General features: G+C 46.9%; 1 protein-coding gene across 1 annotated transcript in view; it reads left to right on the top strand.

Moving 5' to 3' along the window:
* Window positions 1-25,293, top strand: part of rab18a (RAB18A, member RAS oncogene family) — an 81,265-nt gene that overhangs the window by 25,320 nt on the left and 30,652 nt on the right. Inside the window, exon 3 of the mRNA XM_072508400.1 lies at window positions 16,825-16,886. Within this exon, the coding sequence (XP_072364501.1) occupies window positions 16,825-16,886 (62 nt within the window). The remainder of the gene's footprint in view (window positions 1-16,824; window positions 16,887-25,293) is intronic.

Raw genomic sequence — 25,293 nt, 5'->3', positions numbered from 1 at the left:
CTTTTTTGCCCACACAAATTCCGAGACCAGTGCCTCCACCTTCCAGAAAATGGCCTTGGGGAGAAAAATCGGGATGGACTGAATAACAGACAGGAACCTTGGCAGCATATTCATCTTTACCACCTGCACCCTCCATGCCAACATCAAGTGCAACGTATCACACCTTTGAAACTCCCCCTTTACCTCTTCCACTAACTCTGAAGTTCCACCTATGCGTTGTGACCCACTTATGCGTTGCCTGAATCCCAGGTACCTAAACTGCTCCCTTGCCACCTTAAATGGTAAACATCCCAGGTTTGCCCCCCACCCCCGCCCTGCTCAGGTCACCAGGAACACCCCCCTCTTCCCTGCACTCAACTTATCGCTGGTAAACGGCCCAAATCTCTCCAACAAGCCTATAATTCTGCCCATACTTTCCAATGGGTCCAACGCAACAACAACAGGTTGCCTGCATCCAATGTAACCCGGTGCTCCCTACCCACCTCACAATCTCTCACCACACAGGCGATACCCGAAGGGCCAATTCCAAAGGCTCAATTGCCAATGCAAACAACTACGGCGGGCACTCCTGCCTCTTCCCCCTATGCAACCCAAAATACTCCAAACTTGTCTTGTATGTTTGAACACTAGCCATGGGATGGGGAATGCGTACAACAATCGAACCCACGCCACAAATTTCGGTCCCAACCCAAACCTTCACAGAACGCCAAATGGGTACCTCCACTCTACCCAGTCGATGCGTTCTCCGCGTCCATGGACACAACCACCTCTGGTTCCCGTTCCCCTGACGGAGTCATAATAACATTCAGCAACCTCCTAATGTTATTGGAGAGCTGCCTCTCCCCCTCAAAACCCGTTTGGTCCTCCGAAACCATTTCCGCACGCACCCCTCCAACCTACACGGCAACACTTTCGCCAGGGCATTCACATCCGTGTTTAGGAGCGAAAGGGCCTGTAGTGTTGCTAACTTTGCCTGTTGTCTCTTAATTTGGCTCTGTTTAATTACGTTTGCTTAAGAGTCGACAGGTATCTTTCGACACCGCCACAAGGTTCAAACCGAATACTGATCAAAGACTCGATACACCAGTTAGTAAGTTCAAAAGCTCATTTATTTACACAGTCAAATCTACTCATGCATAAACTCTACAAACTAAACTACCGCTATTACTAAAGCCTATACTTAGCTTCGGGTTCCCACTCAGTCAGAGGAACAATGGCTGTTGCTCGGTTCTGAGGCTGCTGGGTTGAGCTGTTTACAGGGTAGCAACTAGGAGCGTCTATCTCATAGCGTGCGTTGACTTGGAACTAGTTGGTCTGGTGTAGCTGCTAGGCTGGTCTCTCTCTTCGCTGAGAGCCAAAGCCAAAGAAGAAGGATTCTCTCTTTGATGGGTGCTTATGTACTCAAAAGAGCTTTGCGCGCTTTTGGACGGGCCTTGAACTTGGCCTCAATTAATTGGGCCTTTTCCAATCATTCGTATCGATCTTCCTCCAATAGAGGGGTGAGTTCCCTGGTTGCTGGGCGTGTCCTAGGTGGCTGTCGGTCTGCTTTGTTTTAGTCTCTTCTGGCGCCGGGGTGTCTGCCTTAACATTGTGTATCTAAATGTATCCCTTTTGTCCCCGGAGTTGGCTCATTAGTATGTAGATTGCTTAGCAGTTTCTGTCCTGTCTGAGAGCTTAAGGTTCTAATCAACAGACAGACCTTGCACCTGCTTGTTTTTCAGTATTGTCCAATTTTCCTTGCATTCTTTGCAGGTGTCCATTTTGTAATCGGGACGTGGCCATCCCAGACGGCTACACACCCTCCTTGTGATCCTCAACGCGAAGCGTGAAGGACCGCACTACTACGTCGTCTTCATCCTCTGACCAAACAGGGCACCCATACTTAGGCTCTACACTGTCCTATCCTATGCAACACAATTTTACCTAAACCATTTTAAATACATTCATTATCATAAAACTCTACGGGGTGCTATGACATTGATACATGCATTACAGAAAAATAAAAAAACTGGAACCTCAAACTATTCTCAATAAACTATCCTCATTCAAACAATCCAAAAAAACCTATACATCTTAACCTGTACAAAATAGCAGCACACAAATTTCTCTGGCCTGGCAGTCAGACAGAGAGGTTTACATCTCTTTATTCCACAGAATGCATAAAGAAAAATGGATGCACTTTAATCCGTCCCAGTGGGTTCGGGGGTCTGGTGAAATCCAAATATGGGGGACCTAAACCTGTATACCAGGGTACGAGAGCGATATGCTCTCTTTCGCCATTTCCTAACTCTAAAGGTTTGCACGACAACGACACTGCAAAGTATCGCCAGCACTAAGAGTGCTTCGACTACATATGACAGTGAGTACCAGGTGATAAACTTATCACACCAGGTTGCGGTATTGCTAGCTGTCGCAGGGCTAGTTATCTCGGGGTTCCGTGTGTTGCCGGGGTGAGAATCATTTGCGGTTTGTGTGGTAGGGATCGGAGGGTAGCGTCCGCGTGCAACTGAAGGGATCCCGCTAAGATCCATGTGAACACGAAGGCTGTCTTCATCCTTGTCGGTCGTCGTCTTTGTCTTCTGGGGTTCCGGAGTTCTGTGAACACCAACATAATTTCTGTTATTACCTTGCTTAAGATCTCGTATGTCTGCCTGTCTGTCCTTTATTGCCAATTTCCCTTTATAATTGGTCACCATCTGTGACTCCCTCATTTTAACTAGACATCTAAGAAAAATACTGCCGTACTGCGAGCCGTCTTGCAGCCTGTGTGATTTACCATCCCAGTGTTTGAGGATGTAAATAGCATAGGGAAGCAACCTAAGGATTGCCAAAATGAAACCAAAGAATTTCGAACGTAATGAGCCGAAATGGGGTGCGTATGGGCCGCGGCGGGTAAGAAATGGGTGGAATCCCCGGGTCGGACGGTGATCAATGCTGTATGTGCTCTACCCGAGTGTAGCTGACCAGAGGGGGGGGTCCTCAGGCAGGGCGGGGACCAATGCCGTTTCTCCACTGCCTGAGCAACCGGCAAGAACGGGTAAGAATGTGGTCATCGTGAGGGCTTCCTCTCGAATCAGGAGAGTAACTATGAGTCGTGTTCTGTCGACAAACTGGTTCCTCTGAACTATTGTCTGGGGACAAACTTGTTCCTCTAACAGGTGTTGGGCGTCAAAAGGAGTGGTGACGTGGGGCTGTGAAAACTTTTGGGTTTACGAACAACACTTAACGTTAACACTAACGAACAAACATACAACGAAAATGGTGCAGGTTCCATCAGAAAGGACACCGTATCTCTCCATCGGTTCCTTTTTTCTCCATCATCTGGCCACCTCACTGCTCAATAGCGAACAGGGTCGCAAAGAGATTTGTTTGGTGGGAGTCAGACTCTAAGTCATCTTCTCCCGGCTGCCAAACTCTTGACTGTAGTAACCGTGCTAAAGCTGCTTGGGGCGAATTGGGGTCCATCATCATTCTGGATGAGCCTGAACGAATTGTCTCGGTGCCAGAATAGTGTGTCGAGGTTGGAGCTACTATGCTTCAATCCGTAATCGTCGGGCGGTGCGACTGGTTCAGGGGCTTTGATATAAGTGATCTCAAATGGGTCAGTAGAATCATGCTCAGATTCGCTGGGAGTGGGGCCTGGAACAGGGGTATAGTCGTAACGTGGTGTGCTGTGGCTATCGTCATCGTGATCGCTATCACTGTCGCGGTCGCTGCTGGTTGAGGGAAGGGAGAGTCAGAGTCGTGCCTCTGGGGGCGGAGTTGAAGTTGTGTCTGAGGGCAGGCTGGAGTGGTTGGGGGAGGGTAGAAATACGTCATCTGTTGGCGGGCGTGCTCATCTGTTGCTGCGTGCAGGATGTGTGTGTGGTTATTCTGCGAGCCGTAAGCCTTGAGCTGATTTATATGAAACCACGCAGACTTACCATTGGGATATGTAATTTTGTATACTGAGGGGCTGACTTTGTCCGAAATGGAGTACGGTCCGGAAAATTTGGGGGAAAGGATTAAACTGGGGTTGTAAAGGGAAAGCATAACTTGTTGCCCTACTGTAAACTCAGTGGCGTGTACTGTTTTGTCGAAACAAGCCTTGCTCTGTTCCTTCCTGGTTCCAAGTCTCACTGCTGCTGCGAGTTGGGCTGCCTTTATGTTCTGTATCAGTTGTGTAACCGCATTTTCATGCGTGAGGGCGGTAACTGCGGGGCTGGCCAAGTCCAGTCCTAATAAATACTCAGTGCCTTTGGAATTAAGGGCTATGGAGAGAGAGCGGGTAAATGGAGTTGAAATCAGCCATGATTGAATGGCGGAGTGGACTCGATGGGCCGAATGGCCTTACTTCCGCTCCTATGTCTTATGGTCTTATGGCGCGTCCGGTCATGAGGGTGTGGGGGGTGTAACCTGTGGACGTAGATACCGTGTTTCTTAAAAACATTAAAGCAAATGCGAGTACTGAATCCCAGGCGCTGTTATTCTGCTGTACCATTTTCCTGAGGGTGGCTTTCAATGTCCTATTCATTCGTTCTACAATACCACTTGACTGGGAGTGGTATGCAATTTGGAACTTTTGTCTAATGCCGAAAATCGTAAGGATGTTTTTCATTACACGTCTGGTGAAATGGGAGCCTTGATCGGACTCAATACTGCGTGGGAGGCCCCATCTTGTAAAGATGTGGTGTTAAGATTTTAGCCGTTGCCTTGGCCGTATTAGTTTGTGATGGAAATGCTTCCACCCATTTTCTCAAGGTGTCTGTGACCACCAACACATACTTATAACCATTTCTGCACGGGGGTAGGGGTCCTATATAATCTATCTGTAGATTTCTCCAGGGTCCATTAACGGGGCGGGTATGACTAAGTTGAGCCTTTTTAGCATATCTGTCCGGATTGTTCTGGGCACAGATTAAGCAATTCTCAATGTAGTGTGTTACATCGATTTTTAAATCAGGCCACCAACAAAGCGGTCTGAGGTGGGCTAGGGTGGGTTCAATTCCTTTGTGTCCATGATTGTCATGGAACTGACAAATGATCTGGTTCCGGTCCTGGCTGGGAACTATATAAATGCCATCCTTTAAAATCACACCGTTGTGTGTGGTGATTGCGTTTTTGTATTTATCATACGGGGCTGGGAAGGTTCTCTTTAAAAAAACTTCCCTTAGTTTCTCGTCCTCTTTCTGTGCCTTCGCTAGATCCTGAATATTGGTCTGTGAGACCCGAACTGCATGTACTGGGGTGCTTTCGGGGGGGGGGGGGGTTCCAAAAATACCCATGCCTGGAACCTGCCTTCGCTAGGGCGTCTGCTTTAACGTTACCGGGGGGGGGGGGGGGGAAGAGAACGGTGATGACTGCGAACCTTAATTATTCCATATTTTCTATCCTTCGCTGTCTCTAAGATATGGCGGAGTAATGGGGCTGAGGGTAGGGGTTTACCGATCGCGGAAACAAATCCTCTTGTTTCCCAGAGTGGTAGGAACTCTGTTAAACTATTACAGACATAACAAGCTGTCCGAATAGATGTCTGCTGGGGTCGGGAACGAGTTGGAGTGGTCTACAATGTATGCAATTGCTGCCAGCTCTACTGCCTGCGAGCCTAAGTGTCCTGGCAACTTTAATGAAATTTCATCTAGGGCGCGTCCCTGCGCGTCCTCCACATATACACCCCAACCGGTAATTCCCTCTCCATTTAACACTGGAGGAGCCATCCACACAAATCTTCAGGGGTGCGCACGTGTCTGTGGGCTGGGGTCTCTGGGGGTGTACTACCTGTTTTCCTGGGAGGTGTTTTGGGAATAAATGGGCCTGTGTTATGTTTTGTGGTGATGTTCTCACATTCATGAGGGGTGCCTGCATACTGCAAATTTTGGCAAGGAAGATGTGCGTCTTGGTTCTTTTCACTGTGATGTCCCATCCCTGTAAAAGAAGGGTCCAACGGGCTGCGCGGATTTGGCTGACTGTGCCATCCTTAAGTCGGCCGTCTAACAATAGCTCTGTCGGGGTGTGTTCTGTGAGGATAGTGATGGAGTTGAGTCCTGTGATGTAGGCAAAGTATTGTACTGCCCAAAAAACTGCGAGCAGGTGCCTTTCACAGGCAGAAAATTCTTGCTCGACGGGGTCTAACACGCGTGAGGCGTATGCTACGGGGAGTAATTGGTCATGGCGTTCCTGGAGGAGCACGGCCGAAAGGGTTCGGTCGGTGCTTGCAACTTCGATTGCATATGGGGAAAGTGGATCTGGGACCTGTAGTGCGGGGGCTGTGCTGAGTGCTCTTTCTAAAGCATCCACGGCATCTGTATGCTGTGGAATCCATTCCCAAGGTGCCTGCTTCTTGAGAAGGTCGGATAGGGGCGCTGCTTTTGTGGCAAAACCGTCAATATGGTTTCGGCAGTAGCCAACCAGTCCTAAAAATGACCGGAGGGCTGAGACATTGTGGGGAAGGGGCAATTTGACGATCAAGTCAATTCTCTTTTGCTCGATCTTGCGTTGACCATGAGTGATCACTGTTCCCAAGTAAATCACTTTCTCTTTCAAAATCTGGGCCTTCTTGGGGTTGACTTTACAACCAATTTCTTTTAGGAGTGCTAGGAGTTCGGCGAGAAGTGAAATGTGCTCTCCCTTTGTGTCTGTCTGTAGTAACAAGTCGTCTACGTACTGGACCAGACAATCTGGGCAGGAAAAGTTTGCTAATCCAATTGCCACCTGTCGGTGGAAAATGGAGGGGGAGTTGTGGAAGGCACGTCCACGTATACTGTTGCCCTTGGAATGTAAAGGAGAATTTGTACTGGCATGCTTTAGCCAATGGAATGGACCAAAAGCCGTTGCTAACGCCCAAAACCGAAAAAAATGTGACTGGAATCCCTGTTTGAGCATGGTCTCGGGACTCGTGGCTATGGTGGGGGCTGCTGCAGGGGTTACTTTGTTCAGTTCCCAGTAATCAATGGTCAGTCGCCATGATCCATTGGGTTTCCTGACGGGCCAAATTGGTGCGTTGTTTGTGGAGGCTACTGATCTGAGTACGCCTTGATCCAACAAACTCTCTATTACTTTGGAGATTTCTCCCTCTGCTTCCTGGGGAAATCCATACTGCTTCTGGGGTTTGGGGTCGGGACCTGTAATGTTCACAAAGCCAGCCAAATTACTACAGTCGTGCTTGTGCTGTGCAAATGCTGCTTTGTATTCCTGCAGGACTGCCCTAACCTGTTTGTCTGCACTAATGGCTCGAGGGTCGAACCAGAAGTCTCCTACTGAGATCCTGTTTACACACTCCTACTGTAAGCGTGGCGGGGGCTTGTGCTGCCTTTGCCATTTTCCAAACACACATGTTAACTGGGTCAAAAGAAAGGTTATGGGAGCTCATGAAATCGATCCCAAGGATATGTTCTGCTGTCTGGGGCAGATCAACCAAAACTACGGGGTGCTTAGTCGTGATGTTCCCTATTTGTATCGCTACAGGGGCTGTGATGTGTCCCCGTTGTAAATGGCCTGTAAAGCCGCTGAGTGTGATGGTGTCTGTTGTGGGCCACGTGTCTCGCTGAAACATCGTGGAGGAACTGAGTGTGGTGTGGGACCCTCCTGTGTCGCAAAGAAATTCTACGGGTTGTCCCCGGACTTTGCCTGCCACTACCAGTCTACCGGACTTGTCCCAAAGGGTGTCGCAGACCCAAGTTGGGGAGCCCGAACACCGTCCGTCGGTGCCGTTCATGTCTGCATTCTCTGAACGGGCGCTAACGCTATGGATCGGCTTTGCCCTAGTCCTATTTAGGGTGCCTGTCTGTTGGCTTCTCTGCTGCTTTTGGGGCATGTTGCACTCTCGTGCAAGGTGTCCTAACTGTCCACAATTGTAACATTCTTGAGCTTTGGGCTGGGATGGGCTGTTCCTGCCCTCGTTTACCCATGCGGGGTTCTGGTGTGCTTTAACAGGGTTCATCTCTGCATGCTCTTCATATGGTGTTATAAATGCGGTTTTGCCTGTATTTGATTGTGCCCAAGCGCGGGACAATCTCTTCAAAACCCATTTTTCATTGTGGGCCTCATCTGTGGGGGTCATAATTTGCGCAAACTTTTCGTCCTTCTGTGGCATGGGAGACTAGAATTCGGGTCCATTTGGCAATATTATCAGGGGACAAATGGGCCGGGCTAACTCCCCAAAAACTGCGGTGAAGTGAATCCACAAGCATCCAGCAAACGCTAATGGGTGCTCTCTTTTGCCTACACTTATTTAGGCCTTCTACGGGGTCTCCTCTGTTAAAGCTGATCGCATCAAGGATCGCTGTGTGCATCTCTTGGAGTGTGCCTCCTCCTACATTCTGTGGGTCGGGAAGGGCTGCCACGACTGAAGGGACTTAAAACTGAGCTTCACTTGCTCCTTTTCGTCCAGGCTGTACATGGTTGCCTATTGTTTGACTTTAGCGAAAAATTGGTGGGGGTCTGAAGTGTGAAGGAACGGTATAATTTTTCCACACGTGTCCCGTAATTGGGTCATGGTTAACGGGGTTGTGTAAAGGGAGTCTGCTTCTCCTTCTGCTGTGGCCTTGTGTGTGGTTACAGGGTTCATGGGGGGGGGGGGGGGGGGGTGTTCTGCCTGTTCATTTGGGGGTTGGGGGCGCTTTCTTTTTCTGGGTTTTTTCCTGCGTACATGTCGTGTCTATGGGCAGTCTTGTTCAATTCCTGCCATCCGGGGCTGTTTTCTTGATCTAATTGTGGTCCAAATGTGCTTTGAAATCCATTTTGAACGGAAAGCAGAGATTGCAATTCTGCAATTTGCTTCCGGCACTTTGCGTGGTCTACAGAGCTCTGCCTTTGTTCCGTCGTGGAATTATGGAGTGCTCGAAGGGCTGCTTTCAGATCATTGCATTGTTTCTGCAATTTCTCCACTTGCTGTTCTGTCTCTTGTCTTACCAAGACCGCACGTTGCGTGTCCTGGTCGGCCTTAACATACTGCGTCTGAAAACTGTTCAAATGCGCGAGACAAGACTGATGTGCCCACTTGGCATCATCCACCTCTCTGTCCCTTGCTGCTAACTGCTCTCTTAAATCTCTATTCTCCTCCTCTACCGCGCTCACGTCTACCTAACTACTTCTCTCTCTCTCTCTCCGCGGAGCGTCCTAACGACCTCCTCTGTGCCTCGCAATTGTGCCAAACAGGACACAATTGCCAGCGGCTTGCGAGCTTTCCCTAAGCTCTTCTTGTGCATCTCTGACAGGTTCTCACACCAGGTATGTCCTATACTCCCGGGTCCTGTTTCCTCATTATCGCAGAATTCACTCCAAAGGGGCCATCCTTTCCCTTTGAGATATTTCCTGATCTCATCTTTCCAAATGGGACACTGTCCTACTCTGCTGGTCGCTGCGAACGCAAATTCCTGGGTGTTCATAAGGCGTTCCATTGCCTTCATTGCCACTTTCTCTACTGAATTTGGAACAGGGGGTGATAAAGTGGTGATGTAAACACGGGTGCGGCTTACGCTAATTTCCGGCCTACAAAACCCACGACAGTTTTCCGCAACAAAATCCCTCAGGTTTACCTTGTATCCCTGTTAGTACGCATGCATTAACACACTTCCGAATCTCGGAGGCTTGATCAGTACTGTTCTTACGCTTGTGGCTTTTCTGTTTCCAATTGGATTCTCAATTCAAATTTTGGGTTCTCTCGGAGTGGTTAGGCCACTTCTAAGTCGAGTCCCGTCAGATGACGCCAGTACATGTTGCTAACTTTGGCTGTTGTCTCTTAATTTGGCTCTGTTTAATTACGTTTGCTTAAGAGTCGACAGGTATCTTTCGACACCGCCACAAGGTTCAAACCGAATACTGATCAAAGACTCGATACACCAGTTAGTAAGTTCAAAAGCAATGCTCATTTATTTACACACCAGTCAAATCTACTCGTGCATAAACTCTACAAACTAAACTATCACTGTTACTAAAGCCTATACTTCGCTTCGGGTGCCCACTCAGTCAGAGGAACAATGGCCGTTGCTCGGTTCTGAGGCTGCTGGGTTGAGCTGTTTACAGGGTAGCAACTAGGAGTGTCTATCTCGTAGCGTGTGTTGACTTGGAACTTAGTTGGTCTGATGTAGCTGCTAGCCTGGTCTCTCTCTTCGCTGAGAGACCAAGCCAAAGAAGAAGGATTCTCTCTTTGGTGAGTGCTTATGTACTCAAAAGGGCTTTTGCGCGCTTTTGGGCAGACCTTGAACTTGGCCTCAATTAATTGGGCCTTTCCCAATCATTCGTATCAATCTTCCTCCAATAGAGGAGTGGGTTCCCTGGTTGCTGGGCGTGTCCTAGGTGGCCGTCGGGTCTGCTTTGTTTTTGTCTCTTCTGGCGCTGGGGTGTCTGCCTTAACATTGTGGCTGTCTGCCTTAACATTGTGTATCCAAATGTTTCCCTTTTGTCCCCGGAGATGGCTCATTAGTATGTAGATTGCTTTGCAGTTTCTGCCCTGTCTTGAGAGCTTAAGGTTCTAATCAACAGATAGACCTTGCACCTGCTTGTTTCTCAGTCTTGTCCAATTTTCCCTGCATTCTTTGCAAGTGTCCATTTTGTAATCGGGATGTGGCCATCCCAGATGGCTACAGTAGGACCCCCACTCCAGATGGTCCTTCCCCTTTTCGGGATCAACAAAATCGATGCCAGTGCTAACTTGGCCAGCAACTCGCACTTTTCCACCGCCTCACTAAACATACCCACTAGGTGGGGGGCCAACTCTGTTGCAAACTGTTTATAAAACTCTGCTGGAAAGCCGTCCAGTCCCAGGGCCTTCCTCGGCTCCATCCTACTAATGCACTCCATCATTTCCCTTAACCCCAGTGGCTCCTCCAATGCCTGCCTCTTTCCGTCCTCCAATTCTGGGAACTCCAACCCATCCAGAAACCGTCTCATATCCGCTGTCTCCCCCACCGGCTCAGCCCTACACAACCCCTCATAGAAAGCCTTAAACGCCTCATTTATCCTCTCCAGCTCCGACACCACCGCCCCCCTCTCCACTCATCTGCAGAATTTCCCTGGACGCTGCAACTGGTGGACCATTAATTAAACATACGACTCTCCTTCTCCCCATACTCAATCCACCCCCTCGCTTCTGTAGCTGCCCCACTACCTTACCCATTGTCAGCCTCTGTAGCTTCCCTGCTGCCAACAACCCCTTCATAGGGGCCACCATGTATCTCCTGTCCAACAACTGCTGGTGCTCCTCATCCTATCCCTATGGGCCTTGAACAAAATAATTTCCCCTCGGACCACTGTCTTCCAAGGCCTCCCAAAATGTAACTGCTGATACCTCACCATTCTGGTTAACTCCACATAGTTCTTAATTGTAACTCCCACTCTCACCCTCCCACGCATCAGCCAAAAGTCCAGAGTCCAACCTCCACCCCAGCCTCTGCACCTGTCCCGAACAAAGCCTCACATCTAACCAGTGCGACACATGGTCCGAGATCACAATCTCTGCCCCTACCGTCCCCATCGGCAGCCCCCAGTTCACAATGAAATAAATCCTAGAATACACCCTATACACATGCGAGAAGAAGGAATACTCCCTCCTGGGTTCCTTTCCATGAACCCTGCCAGCACACTTGACATTCTTGACCTTCCCATCGATTCGGGGCTTGACCTATCTAACCTCGGCTCCATTGCACAATTAAACCACCCCCGCCCTCCCATGATCAACTGGTGAGAGTCCAGATCCGGAATCACTCCAGAACCTCTACAAAATCAACATCATCCAAAATAGGCGCGTACATGTTTACCAACAACACCAGCGTCCCTACTAACACCCCACTCGCTATCTTGTATCTCCCCTCCCGGTCCCGCACCTATCTAACCATCGTAAACCCCGTTCTCTTCCTCGGTAAAATGGCCATCCCTTTTGACTTGGAATCAAACACGAGTGCGGAACACTTGTCCCATCCAGCCCTTCCTCGGCCTCACCTGATCTTTCCCCTGGTGATGCGTCTCCTGCAAGAAGACTACCTCTGCTCTCTGGCTCTTCAGGTGTGTGAAGACCTGGGACCACTTGACCAGTGCATTCAGCCCATGGGCATTCATAGAATTTTTTTTCATAGAATTTACAGTGCAGAAGGAGGCCATTCGGCCCATTGAGTTTGCACCAGCTCTTGGAAAGAGCACCCCACCCAAGGTCCACACCTCCACCCTATCCCCACAACCCAGCAACCCCACCCAACACAAAGGGCAATTTTGGACACTAAGGGCATTTTATCATGGCCAATCCACCTAACCTGCACATCTTTAGATTGTGGGAGAAACCGGAGCACCCGGAGGAAACCCACGCACACACTGGGAGGATGTGCAGACTCCGCACAGACAGTGACCCATGCCGAAATCGAACCTGGGATCCTGGAGCTGTGAAGCAATTGTGCTATCCACAGTACTACCGTGCTGCCCTATGGCATTCCATGTCATCATTCTCACCAGAGGCTTATGTCTCCACCCCTCTCTAGTGTCCACCATCATTACTCTTGGGCCATTTCCATTCTAAACCCGGCCCATCCAAGATGACCTTCCTCCCCAGCCATGTCCACAGTCATCCTCCATACCTGCCACGCCGCATCCCCCCCCAAACTACAACCCTTGCAGGAAAAAAACATGTTCAAAAACCTACACAAGACCTCCTGACAAAGTAGGAAGGGGTGGGGGGGGGAGAGCAATCCCTCTTCTCCCCCCCCCCCCCCTTACAAATTCACAACTTCTTGACTACTCTTCTCCCCCCCCCCCCCCCCCCCCGACACACACACACACACACACCCGACAAAGAATAGCAAAACCCAACTTTTGCAGACATAACTCCTCCATCCCAAGCCACCATTCAGCACTTCCTCTGGCTTATGATCCCTGATAAAGTCATTTGCCTCCTCCGGTGTCTCAAAATAATACTCTCGGCCATCATAGGTTACCCAAAGTCTGGCCAGGTACAACACCCTAAATCTAATCCGTCACCAGTACAGCACTGCTGTGTCCTTGTTGAACCCTACTCGCACCCTGACCAACTCCGCTCCAATGGCATCCTGAACAACTCCGCTCCAATGACCTGATAAATTCAGACTCTATTTCCCTCTCGGTCACAGATCCGTTTCACCTTGGCCCACCTCCGGATCTTTTCTTAGCCCATCTCAGAATCTTTTCTATGTCCCGAAATCTGTGCATCCTCCCAATTAATGCCCGCATCGGCTCTCCCACTCTCTGCTTCTGCCTCGAGGACTTATGGGCCCGGTCCACCTCTGGGGCCTTGTCCAACACCTTCTCTTCCACATCCTCGTGACATAGTTTGTGATGCTTGTTCCCTCCACTCCCTCCAGCAGACCCAGAATCTACAGGTTTTGTCACCTGGACCTATTCTGGTCCTCCACCTTCGACTGCAGCACAGATCCCCCCAGGATCGCCACTTCTGCCTCCAAAGGCACAAAACGGTCATTCTAGTCTGACACCACCTTCTTCACTTTCTAGATCGTCGCCCCCTGTGTTTTGAGGCACTTTTCCACCTGCGAAGAGGTGCCACTGCCCCCTCCGACCAGTTGCTCTATATCTCATTCCTTTGCTGCCGAAACTCCTCTTTATTGAAGCCCATCAATTGCTCCATCTGCAGCTTTCCTGCTGCCAGTGGCAAACCCCCCCCCCCCCGCCATTTTCGTAATTCTTACTACGTCACCTTGAACTCCATCGCCAGGTCCTTCACTGTCTTTAGCCAGGTCTGATAGGCTGTAAACATGCCTATTGAAGGAAGAACCTCTTCCCCTGCACTCTCCGCTTCACTTTTCTGCCGAATCTACTCCAAACACGGGTGAAAAGGGCCAAAACCAACACCTTCAAGCAGGGGCCATCATGTGTGTGACCATTCATTCCATAGCCAGTATCGGAAGTCTCAATGTCCAGATATCTCCCTGAGAGACGGAGAGGACTGGCTTCTTTATGTTTCGTGTCTCTCTTTTAAATCTGGGGCGAAATTCTCCGGGAACGGCGCGATGTCCGCCGACTGGCGCCCAAAACGGCGCAAATCAGTCGGGCATCGCGCCGCCCCAAAGGTGCGGGATGCTCCGCATCTTTGGGTGCCGAGCCCCAACCTTAAGGGGCTAGGCCCGCGCTGGACGAATTTCCGCCCCGCCAGCTGGCGGAAAAGGCCTTTGGTGCCCCGCCAGCTGGCGCGGAAATGACATCTCCGGGCGGCGTATGCGCAGGAGCGTCAGCGGCTGCTGATGGCATTCCCGCGCATGCACAGTGGAGAGAGTCTCTTCTGCCTCCACCATGGTGGAGACCATGGCGGAGGCGGAAGGGAAAGAGTGCCCCCACGGCACAGACCCGCCCGTGGATCGGTGGGCCCCGATCGATGGCCAGGCCACCGTGGGGGCACCCCCGGGGCAAGATCGCCCCGCGCCCCCCCCCCCCCCCCCCCAGGAGCCCGCCCGCGCCGCCTTGTCCCGCCGGTAAGGTAGGCATTTTAGTGGTGGGACTTCAGCCCATCCGGGCCGGAGAATTGCGGGGGGTGGCCTGCCAACCGGCGCGCCGCAATTCCCGCCCCTGCCGAATATCCGGTGGTGGAGAATTCGGCAACCGGTGGGGGCGGGATTCATGCCAGCACGCGGCGATTCTCCGACCCGGCGGGTGGTCGGAGAATCTCGCCCCTGATCTTTAGCGTATTGCCTGGCTGCTTTTCCCCTACCACTGCACTCTTGCACTCCAATTCGGTTTTCAAACACTTCTGCCTTGTGAAGTCTCTCACTATCTTCTAAACCTACCATTAAATCTTCATTAACTCTCCCCTCTCTATTCCAACTTTCACTTGGCATGCATTTTCTTCCCATTCCCCCCCATTCTGTTAAATTCCTGATGTGAAACAATCTTAAATGCATGTGATTATAGCAAAGAGTCTCACTACTCCTGCTTTGAAAATAAGTTGTTAAAACTAACAGTACAGCTGCACACTAAGGCTAGTGAATGAAGCAACAGACCTCGAGCAGGACTGATCCAGTGCCAACCCCATTCTTTCACCCCTGGAACTTTGACCCAGACTGCAGGCATTAATTTCTCTCTCGAGGTAGGAATCATTTGTGAAAAAAATCTGTAATCTTATCCCAGTTCTGAGTATGCCAGAGTCCATAGTACCTTTTGAATAGTGCTGTCAATCTCATTCAGGCCATAAAGATTGCTGATACAGTAAGCAAAGAAATTACAGAAGTTTCAGTTTGGATGCTCTTTGGATTTGTAGATCAAGTACTTTAGAATTTTTTTTTTCAACTTTACTTTATCTAAATTAGGAATGTTTAATGTTATAAAAATCCAAGTATTGAGCACATCAAAGCAGCAATATGTTTCCAAATAAGCTTCATGTCCAGAGCACTGGTCCAACAGATCATTCTGTCCCTGATAATTCTATGGAGTACCTACCTTTTGTATGAGCTAATCTCCCCCTGCCAGAAACTGGTCCAACTCTTGCTTGAAGAAATTCAGTGTTGTATTGTACAGCCTGCTCCAGAAGTCCACTATTCTGTGCAGAAAGAAGGACAACTGTGCCAACTATTGCAAAGATTCTGGTGACAATGCATAGAGCTGTCAGATTCCGTGATGTTATCAGCCAGATGTTGTCCGATATGTGGCTGCACTACCTTTGCAGCTATGCTACAGCGTTTATGGGAATGCTGCTATTGGAAAGGAAAAGGTAACCAGTACCACCACTACTTTAGCACTGTCAGACTCAGGCTGCATCACCAGACCTTTGGCTGCACTTCTCTTTTTTTATTTTTTCCTGCTACATCTTGGGCTATTCTGCTGTGACATTCAAAGGGATGAACTGCATTTTCATTGTTCCAAAGGCTTTAATAATTTGTGTCCTCTAATTTAACATTTTGTTTAATTGTTCCTATCTCTAAACTTCAAGCACCGTTTACTTCCACTATCTATTTGGCACTTGTTAAAATTAAATCCCACCATGGCCTTGCCTCTCCTTTTCCTCCAGCCCTATGATATTATCTTCATTTGTTCCGACATTGACACCGCGTCGTCAGCTGTTGAGGCTGTAACTTCTGGAATTCACTCCCTAAACGTCTCCGCCTTTCTATCTGCCTTTTCTCCTTTAACAGACTCTTTAATCTCTGGGTCTATACTCGTTGGAGTTTAGAAGGATGAGGGGGGATCTTATTGAAACTTACAGGATACTGTGTGGCCTGGATAGAGTGGACGTGGAGAGAATGTTTCCACTTGTAGGAGAAACTAGACGTAGAGGATACAATCTCGGACTAAAGGGACGATTCTTTAAAACAGGGACGAGGAGGAATTTCTTCAGCCAGAGTGTGGTGAATCTATGGAACTCTGTGCCGTAGAAGGCTGTGGAGGCCAAATCACTGAGTGTCTTTAAAATGGAGTTAGATAGGTTTTTGATCAATAAGGGGCTTGGGGGTTATGGGGAGAAGGCAGGAGAAATGGTATGAGAAAAATATCAGTCATGATTGAATGGCGGAGCAGACTCGATGGGCCGAGTGGCCTAATTCGGCTCCTAGGTTTTGTGGTCTTCAATACTCTACCTCTGAAAATCTTAACCATGCAGAATATTTAGGGCTCTGGAGAAATAATAGGGGAGTGGTACTAATTGGTAGCTCTTTCAGGCAGTTATGATGGTCTGAATGGCCCCCTTATGAGTTGGAAGATGCCAGGATTCTATTCAGTTCAGATTGTTCAGTAACTTTAAATGCTACGGCTGGAAAGGTGAGAAAATAATTCAGAAGAAACTGCGATTGATCATGAATCCAGTTGGATCTCTAAATTGGACGGTTTCAGAATTCCTCAAGAAAGTTTGCAGATCAAGAATTTATACATGTATGTTTTTTGCAGGTGTTGACTTCAAAGTGAAAACAATTGCAGTTGATGGAAATAAAGCAAAGCTTGCAATATGGGTGAGTAAAAGGAACTGAACAATATATGTCTTTAGATTGCACTGCAGTTGAATACAGGTAGACATCTGATGTTCTGAAGAAAGAATCTTCGGGCTGGATAAATTGATGCTATAGAATTGTGTGGACATGTGTATAAAGGCAGTATCATGACTGTGACTGAATCAATAATGCCTACTGTACTGCCCTAAAGATGCAATAACTCCTGGTTTCAATCTATTTTTTAACTCGGTAAATGTACAGGTAACATTTTTCCCTTTCGTTTAGGCTGATTGATTCTTTAACAAGCCTTTGAATCGTATAACTCCTGTAATCTCTTTTTAATGGCCCTACTTTGTTCATTTTTGTACACTTTGTATGGACAATACTTTAATCTGAGGCTCCATCTGCCACATTGCAGTGATGTAAGAGGTAAAATGGCACTATTTCAAGGTGAGAAAGGAGTTATTCCTGTTGCGCAGACCAATATGTAACCCTCCATCAAGATCGCAAGAAAAATATTCTGTTTGAAAGCTTGCTGTGTTTCCTACATTGCAACAGTGATGACAAAAAGTACTTCATTGGCTGCAAAGCACTTTGGGACTTTGTAATATGGCACCATCATGGAGGATGCTATATAAATACAAGTTTGTCTTTTTAGTTCCCGTTAACATCCTATGAGGAAATTGATCTCTGCTCTGTTAGCTCCTGGCTGACCTGTCCGTATAGCTGACTCCCATCCTAGAACTGGTCTCAATTCAGTGATAAACTGAATGCTTCCCTCCAATCCTATCTCCAGGCACTTTTCATTTGCTTCTCCAATTTAGCTGTTGCGTGGTGTAATTAGCAATCTAGAGATTACGAACATTGAGATCCTGTTTTATGGTTTATGATCTAACCCTGGAATGGCCTGCATTCCTCTCTGCTCTAGACCATCAAATTTGACATGGCTTTCAGCTAGTTTCCTCCATCTTGTCATGTGCGCCTTCGCTTTACATGTTACATCCCTTATCTTGGTACTGCTGAGACAACATGCCCTTTTGTATTTATGTTGATAAGTTAAAGAAGTACTCCTCTTGCTAGTAAACGTCTTGCTTCCATTATATTCCTCTAATGTCTTTATCGCTGACTAATCCCTTTTGTGTGGAGCCACGACTTTGCTTAGATCAAAATATGGCACAGTTACTTGACATTATGTAAGCTTATTTGTCGGAAGTTATTGCGTCGTATTTGCAGCACAAATGTTTGTCCCAACAGATCTGTGCCAGTGTTTTTGCTCCACCATCTCACTTCATGAAGCTAACTTCTATCAATGTTGTTTCAAATCCTTTGTGTTTATCTAGCCTTCCTTAACTATAGCATGAAAAAAGGAGAATACTGTGGGTGCTGAAAATCTGAATTAAAAGCAGAAAGTGCTTTTAAACTCCAGCTTTTAAACTCCAGCGAGAACAATCCCTCCTCATATGACAGTCCCGCCATCCCTGGAATCAGTCCGGTAAACCTTCGCTGCACTCCCTCAAGAGCAAGAACATCCTTCCTCCGAGAAGGAGACACACTACTCCGTGGCCTCACCAAGGCACTGTACAATTGCAGCAACACATCCCTGCTTCTATACTCTCAACCTGTTGCAATGAAGGCCAACATACCATTAGCCTTCTTTACTGCCTGCTGCACCTGCACGCTTACCTTCAGCGAATGGTGCACAAGGACACCCAGGTCCCGCTGCACACTCCCCTCTCCCATTTTACCACCATTCAGGTAGTAATCTGCCTTCATGTTTTTGCTTCCAAAATGAATAACCTCACACTTATCCAAATTATACTGCATCTGCCATTGGTTTTCCCACTCGCCCAACCCTGTCCAGATCTTGCTGTAGGATTCCTGCATCCTCGTCACAATTCACCCTCCCATCTAATTTGATATCATCTGCAAACTTTGAGATGTTACATTTTGTTCCCTCATCCAAATCATTAATATATATTGTGAATAGCTGGGGTCCCAGCACCGAACCCTGTGGTACCCCACTGGTTATTGCCTGCCAATTTGAAAAGGACCCATTAATCCCTACTCTTTGTTTCCTCTCTGCCAACCAGTTTTCTATCCACCTCAATACATTTCCCCCAATCCCATGCGCTTTAATTTTGCACAATAATCTCTTATGCGGGACTTTGTCAAGCCCCTTCTGAAAGTCCAAATATACCACATCGACTGGCTCCCCCTTGTCGACTGTACTCGTACCTCTTCAAAGAATTCCAACACATTTGTCGAGCATGATTTTCCCTTCATAAATCCATGCTGACTCTGACTGATCCTGCCACTGCTTTCTAAATGTTCCACTATAAAGTCCTTGATAATGGATTCAAGCATTTCCCCCACTACCGATGTTAGGCTTACTGATCTATAATTCCCTGCTTTCTCTCTACCTCCATTTTTGAATATCGGAGTGACGTGAGCTACTCTCCAATCTGCAGGGACAGTTCCAGAGTCTATAGAATCCCGGAAGATGACCACCAATGCATCCACTATTTCCAGAGCCACTATTTCCAGAGCCACCTCCTTAAGCACTCTGGGATGCAGATTCTCAGGCCCTGGGGATTTATCTGCCTTCAATCCCATCAGTTTTCCCAGCACCATTTCTCTACTAATGTTAATCTCCCTCAGTTCTTCCCTCTCACTAAACTTCTCATTTTCCAACATTTCTGGGATCTGATTTGTGCCCTCATTTGTGAAGACGGAACCAAAGTATGTATTTAATTGCTCAGCCATTTCTTTGTCCCTAATATGCATTCCCCTGTTTCTGACTGCAGTGGGCCTAAATTTCTCTTTACTAATCTCTTTCTCTTAACACATCTGTAGAAACTCTTAGTGTCAGTCTTTATGTTCCCTGCAAGCTTCCTTTCGTACTATACTTTCTCCTTCTTAATCCCTTTGTCCTTCTTTGCTGAATTCTAAACTGCTCCCAATCCTCAGACCTGTTATTTTTCTTGGCCAATCTATATGTTTCTTCCTTGGATCGGATACTATTTCTAATTTCCTTTGTAAGCCATGAATTGGCCCTCTTACCCCCTTTGCTTTTATGCCAGACAGGAATGAACAGTTGCTGTAGTTCCTCCATGCGTTCCTTGAATGTTTGCCATTTTCTATCCACTGTCATCCCTTTAAGTAACTCTCCCCAATCTATCAAGGCCAACACACGCCTCATATTCTCATAGTTCCCTTTATTAAGATTCAGCACCCTAGTCTCCGAATCAACTACTTCACTCTCCATCTTGATAAAAAATTCTATCATGTTATGGTCGCTCATCCCCAAAGGGTCTCGTGCAACCAGATTGGCAATAATTCCCTTCTCATTACACAGTACCCAGTCTAAGATGGCCTGCTCTCTCGTTGGTTCCTCCACATATTAGTCAAGAAAACCATCCCGTATACACTCCAGGAATTCCTCCTCTACGGCATTGTGGCTAATTTGATTTGCCCAATCTATGTGAAGATTAAAATCACCCATGATCACCGATATTCCCTTATTACATGCATCACTAATTTCTTGTTTAATGCCATTCCCAACCTCACCAGTGCAGTTTGGGGTCTATATATGACACCCACTAATGTCTTTTGTCCCTTTGTATTTTTGTATTTCTCAACTCTACCCATACAGATTCCACATTGTCAGAGCTAATATCCTTTCCCACTATTGTGTTAATTTCCTCTTTAACCAGCAGTGCCATGCCACCACCTTATCTTTTAAACCTGTCCTTCCTAAATACTGAGAACCCTGGGGCATTCGGTTCCCATCCCTGTTCACCCTGCAGCCATGTCTCCGTAATCCCAATTATATCATACCCATTTATATCTATCTGCGCGATTAGTTCATTAACTCTATTGCAAATGCTCCGTGCATTAAGGCACAGAGCCTTTAAGTTTGTCCTTTTCACAATGCTCGTCTTGCTCCCAATATTTTTCTCTACTGCCCTGTTTGAATTTTGTTCTTGGTTTCTCCACCTATCACTTTTCTTATTTTTCTACCTTTTGCTATTGTCCTTGCTCCCTCTTTCTCGGACTCCCTGCATAGGTTGCCATCCCCCTGGCATTAATGACCTTATTCACCTAGGTCAATTTTTGGTGTATCTATATCCCTCAAATTCCTATGTTCCACAACCCTATTCAGACATTTTGGGAATTAAGCCATTATGGTATATTGCATTTCCTTACTTCTATTTTTGTGTCTCAATAGATGCTACTCTGTTTGTAATCTTTAAAAAAAACCTGTTGGGTGACCACCTCTTGGATCATGTATTTCTGCAAACTCCACCCCCACCCTCCAATTTAATAATAATCTTTATTATTGTCACAAGTAGTCTTTCATTAACATGGCAATGAAGTTGCTGTGAAAATCCCCTAGTCGCCACACACCTGCGCCTGTTCGGGTACACCGAGGGAGAATTCAGAATGTCCAGTTCACCTAACAAGTATGTCTTTCGGGACTTGTGGGATGAAACCAGAGAACCCGGAGGAAACCCACGCAGGCAATGGAAGAATGTGCAGACTCCACACAGACAGTGACCCAAGCCGGGAATCGAACCTGTGACACTGGTGCTGTAAAGCAACAGTGCTAACCACTGTGCTACCGTGCCGCCTGATTATGTGAGACATGGAGCAAATTTCTGCGTTTGGAACCAAGTGCTCCCACTAGCGGGAAAGCTGGAGTGATTCCTGCTTCACAAGGAGCCCGGCCGAAGTGGGATTCTCATAGCTTTACTGTGCTAAATTATGCATAGTGACTAGCACACCAACCAGCCTGCACTCAACAGTCTCGGGCTGCCAACTTGAATGGGCACCCTGAGCCCAGTGTCCAGAGACGGGTCCCTCTTCTCCCCCATGATGCAAATATTATCCCCATGCTGACATGGGAAGCACTCCCAACACCTCTGCAACCTTCCTCACACCCCACATCCACAGAAATAATGGGTGCCCCCCATTGCCCCCCTGCACGCATGAGGGTGACATGACTGCCCCCCCCCCCCCCCCACCCTGGCAGTGGTACCCTGGCCTGGCACGTTGGGACTTGCGGGGGTTCAAGGAAGCAAGTCTTGCCCATGTGCCCCTCTGCAACTGCCAGTCTACAGAGGCAGGGTCCTACGAGGATCTTCGGGGTTAGGTGGACTTGGGCTGGAGGTAAGTGGTTGACCGCTGGGCTCTACTCCTGGGAAAGAGCCCCATCCTAACCCCATAACTCGGTAACCCCAACTAACCTTTTCGACACTAAGGGGCAATTTAGCATGGTAAATCCACCTAACCTGCACATCTTTGGACTGTGGGAGGAAACTAGAGCACCCAGAGAAAACCCACGCAGACGGTCACTCAAGGCTAGAATTGAACCTGTGTCTCAGGAGCTGTGAAGTTGCAGTGCTAGCCACCCATCTACTCCCTCAGTCACATGTTTGTAACACTGCTGCTTTTTGAAGCGTCCATGCCTTCCTAGAAAGCTCACAACAGTTGAAAAACTTTGAAATCCCCAGAGGTCCTTTGAAATGGTTTGCGTTCATTCAATTTCACAATGCAGTACCTTTAACTAGCCTTTGATTGAGAGCTTAATGGTTTAAACACAGCAGTGATATATTCTTGAGAGTCGTGCTGAGCTGAGCTTGAGGGACCCAGCTTCAGGAAGGGAGGTGCGACTGAGAGCCACTTCTGTCTGCTCTTTCCATTGACACCTTCCTCAAGACCAACACTTTACCACCCCTTCCCACTATCACAAATGTGTGCCTGGGTCCGTCCTCGATCCGAGTCATTGGATGGTTTAGTACCAGCAGCAGCTTCTGCTTCCCTGGTGCAGCTGCTGTATATAGAGGAGTTGCCATCAGCTCTCAGCGGGTGGGACTTCTACCACCAGGGTCATTGATCCGGGAAAAGGCAAATGGCTGGCGTGCCAAGTGTTGACACACGATGCGGCAAACCTTTCCAAAAAGAGGTAATATGAGTGTTTAGTTGACTTTCTAGCTTGTAGCTGAGACCCCTGTCACTGCCACAAGATTCAGCCCATGACTTACCAGGAAATAACTTCCAATTAAGAATAGACTCTATATTAAAGTTGCTGAACTGCATACCTTGAATGCTACAGTTACCTGAACTTTTTCAGTCATTGGGGATGCAAGGGTGTTTGTCTCCGACCTCTTGAAGCAATTTCTGTGGAAGGGAACATTTCCGCTTTCTCCATGGCAATTTGAATGTGACACCAAATCAAGGGGATGTCTTGGTGTGCAGCAGCAGTGTTGTCTGCAGGTAGACAACCAGTTAAATTTGAATCATTCACATAAAGCAAACCAGGAAACTAAAAACACTTAAAATGCTCCATTTTCAATTTGATTTAAAGATAGCGACCTCAATACCACACCCCATGGAGGAGAGTCGATGATACCCTCCCAGGCCAATTCTTCTTATCAACTTTAAATTGCAACCCTTGTATATATTTAAAATTGATAAATAACAATGTGGGCATGATTTAAAATAATCCAGCAGTTGCTATTAGAAACTGAAATTGACGTTTGAGTAACCACCAAGTTGCAGGAACTTGAGGTTTTTTTTAAAGTGAGTGTCTTGTTTTCTGATCCTTCAGCATTCTTCCAGTGCTTATTTAGTGTGCATCTGTCATTGGCTTTTACAACATCCTTCCAATTCTGAACAATATATAATGAGAATTGATCATTAGAAATCTACTTGGGGATTACCTACATGAAAATGGCATTTAACATTATTATCAAATGGGAATTCCTGACTGAGCAACATCTATGAACTGGGGTTGCCCCTATTGCTCATCCACTAAGGTCAAATATTACTAGTGCTGCTATTTTGGATCACTACTTACAAGTACATCAGCCAGTTCAGGAGCAAACACTTAACCATAAACCATGGAGAATATTTCTGGATCTGGGGCTTTCCCTGTCTACATTAAGTCTATTAAACTTTGTCCAGTGAAAAAAAGTGTTCAACAAATATCAGTTGGCATCTTTCAAATTACTTAAAAACAAGTTATGACTATTGTTACACCTGATATAGATTACCCTAGATCAAAATTGAATTACTAAAATTCCAGAGAGATTGCCTTGGATTCAGTCGTAGCTTGATCAACCTAATGGTGCATCAGGGGAAAGTAGCCCAGCTCGGATTTTTTTACAGAATACATGTGTCAGAAAGTATTTTACCTTGTCTATGTGCTCACAATAATTAATATTGTGAACTGAATGGATACCCTGTATAGTCAGGAGAGCATCCACTTCATCTGAGCCTGTAATTCAGTAATATGAACTCTTGATGACTCCAGCTGTTTTAGTCCTTTTCTCCAGAATTTTTTTGGGAGGCCAAGGCTTTCAATTTTTTTCTGGAGATGGAATATTGCCTCTAATAACTATCTTGGCTACTTCTCGTAGGATGAATTGGCAAAAGTCCCTTCTTGTGGTTATTCTCCAAGAACATGGCAATTTGATTTGTAACGTGAAACAAGAATCTGGTCATCCAACAGGGAGCTGTTGAAGCATGACTTAAGCACTCTGGCAGAACACCTATAGAAAGGGGAAAAAGGGCACACTGTTCTGATCATACAGTTGACTCGATTTCACATCTTGGATGACTACAAACTGGTAAAATGGATGGAATGGGGAGCTGATGATTCAGAAGCATGAGTAAGAACTGACTCAAAATTGAAGCTTGTTAGATTGTGCATTTCTTATAAATACAAAGCTTATATCTGTCCAGCTATGTTAAAGGTCTTGTGCCTTTTGCAAAGAGTACAGTATACTGATTGGTAAGTTATATACTGGAATATTGAGGATGCAATTAAAATCTCTTTTGGTGCAGGAGCTGATCCCAAAAATAAATCTCTACTAAAAGTTTAACATTTAAGCATAAATACTAGCGCAAATTGATTGGGCAGATTGCAAAAGCCCTTTTCAGACAATGCCCTCCCAGGGCAATTCTTCTTATAAACTATAAATTGCAACCGTACATATATTTAAAATTGATGAGTAATAATATAGACAAGATTTAAAATAATCCAACACTTGCTATTAGAAACTGAAGTTAACTTCACACACTTTATGGTTTTTCCCAGTTTGAAATATTTTTGGTGCATTTGGAATTGTGATTAAAGGTTGCCGAAGTATGAAGATTTGAAAATGAGCGTTTATCACTAGTAGGAATGTCAACAGGAACTTCCACATTTCATGGAGATAATGCCAGTTTATTTATTTATAAAAACTGGTTCACAAAAGTGGGCACAATCCCGGCTCCATCTGTATCAGATGTTGGTTGCACCTCTTGCAAATTGCTTGCTGTATTTAAGCTCACCAGAAAATTGTGACCTGAATTCACCACTGCAGAATCAGGGAGGACAGTGGTTTAACATTTGGCACTCATTTCCATTCATTCTTCCATTGTG

This window comes from Scyliorhinus torazame, chromosome 6 (genome assembly GCF_047496885.1).
Source record: "Scyliorhinus torazame isolate Kashiwa2021f chromosome 6, sScyTor2.1, whole genome shotgun sequence".
NCBI lineage: Eukaryota > Metazoa > Chordata > Chondrichthyes > Carcharhiniformes > Scyliorhinidae > Scyliorhinus > Scyliorhinus torazame.
This window is presented reverse-complemented; position numbering and strand designations above follow the sequence as displayed.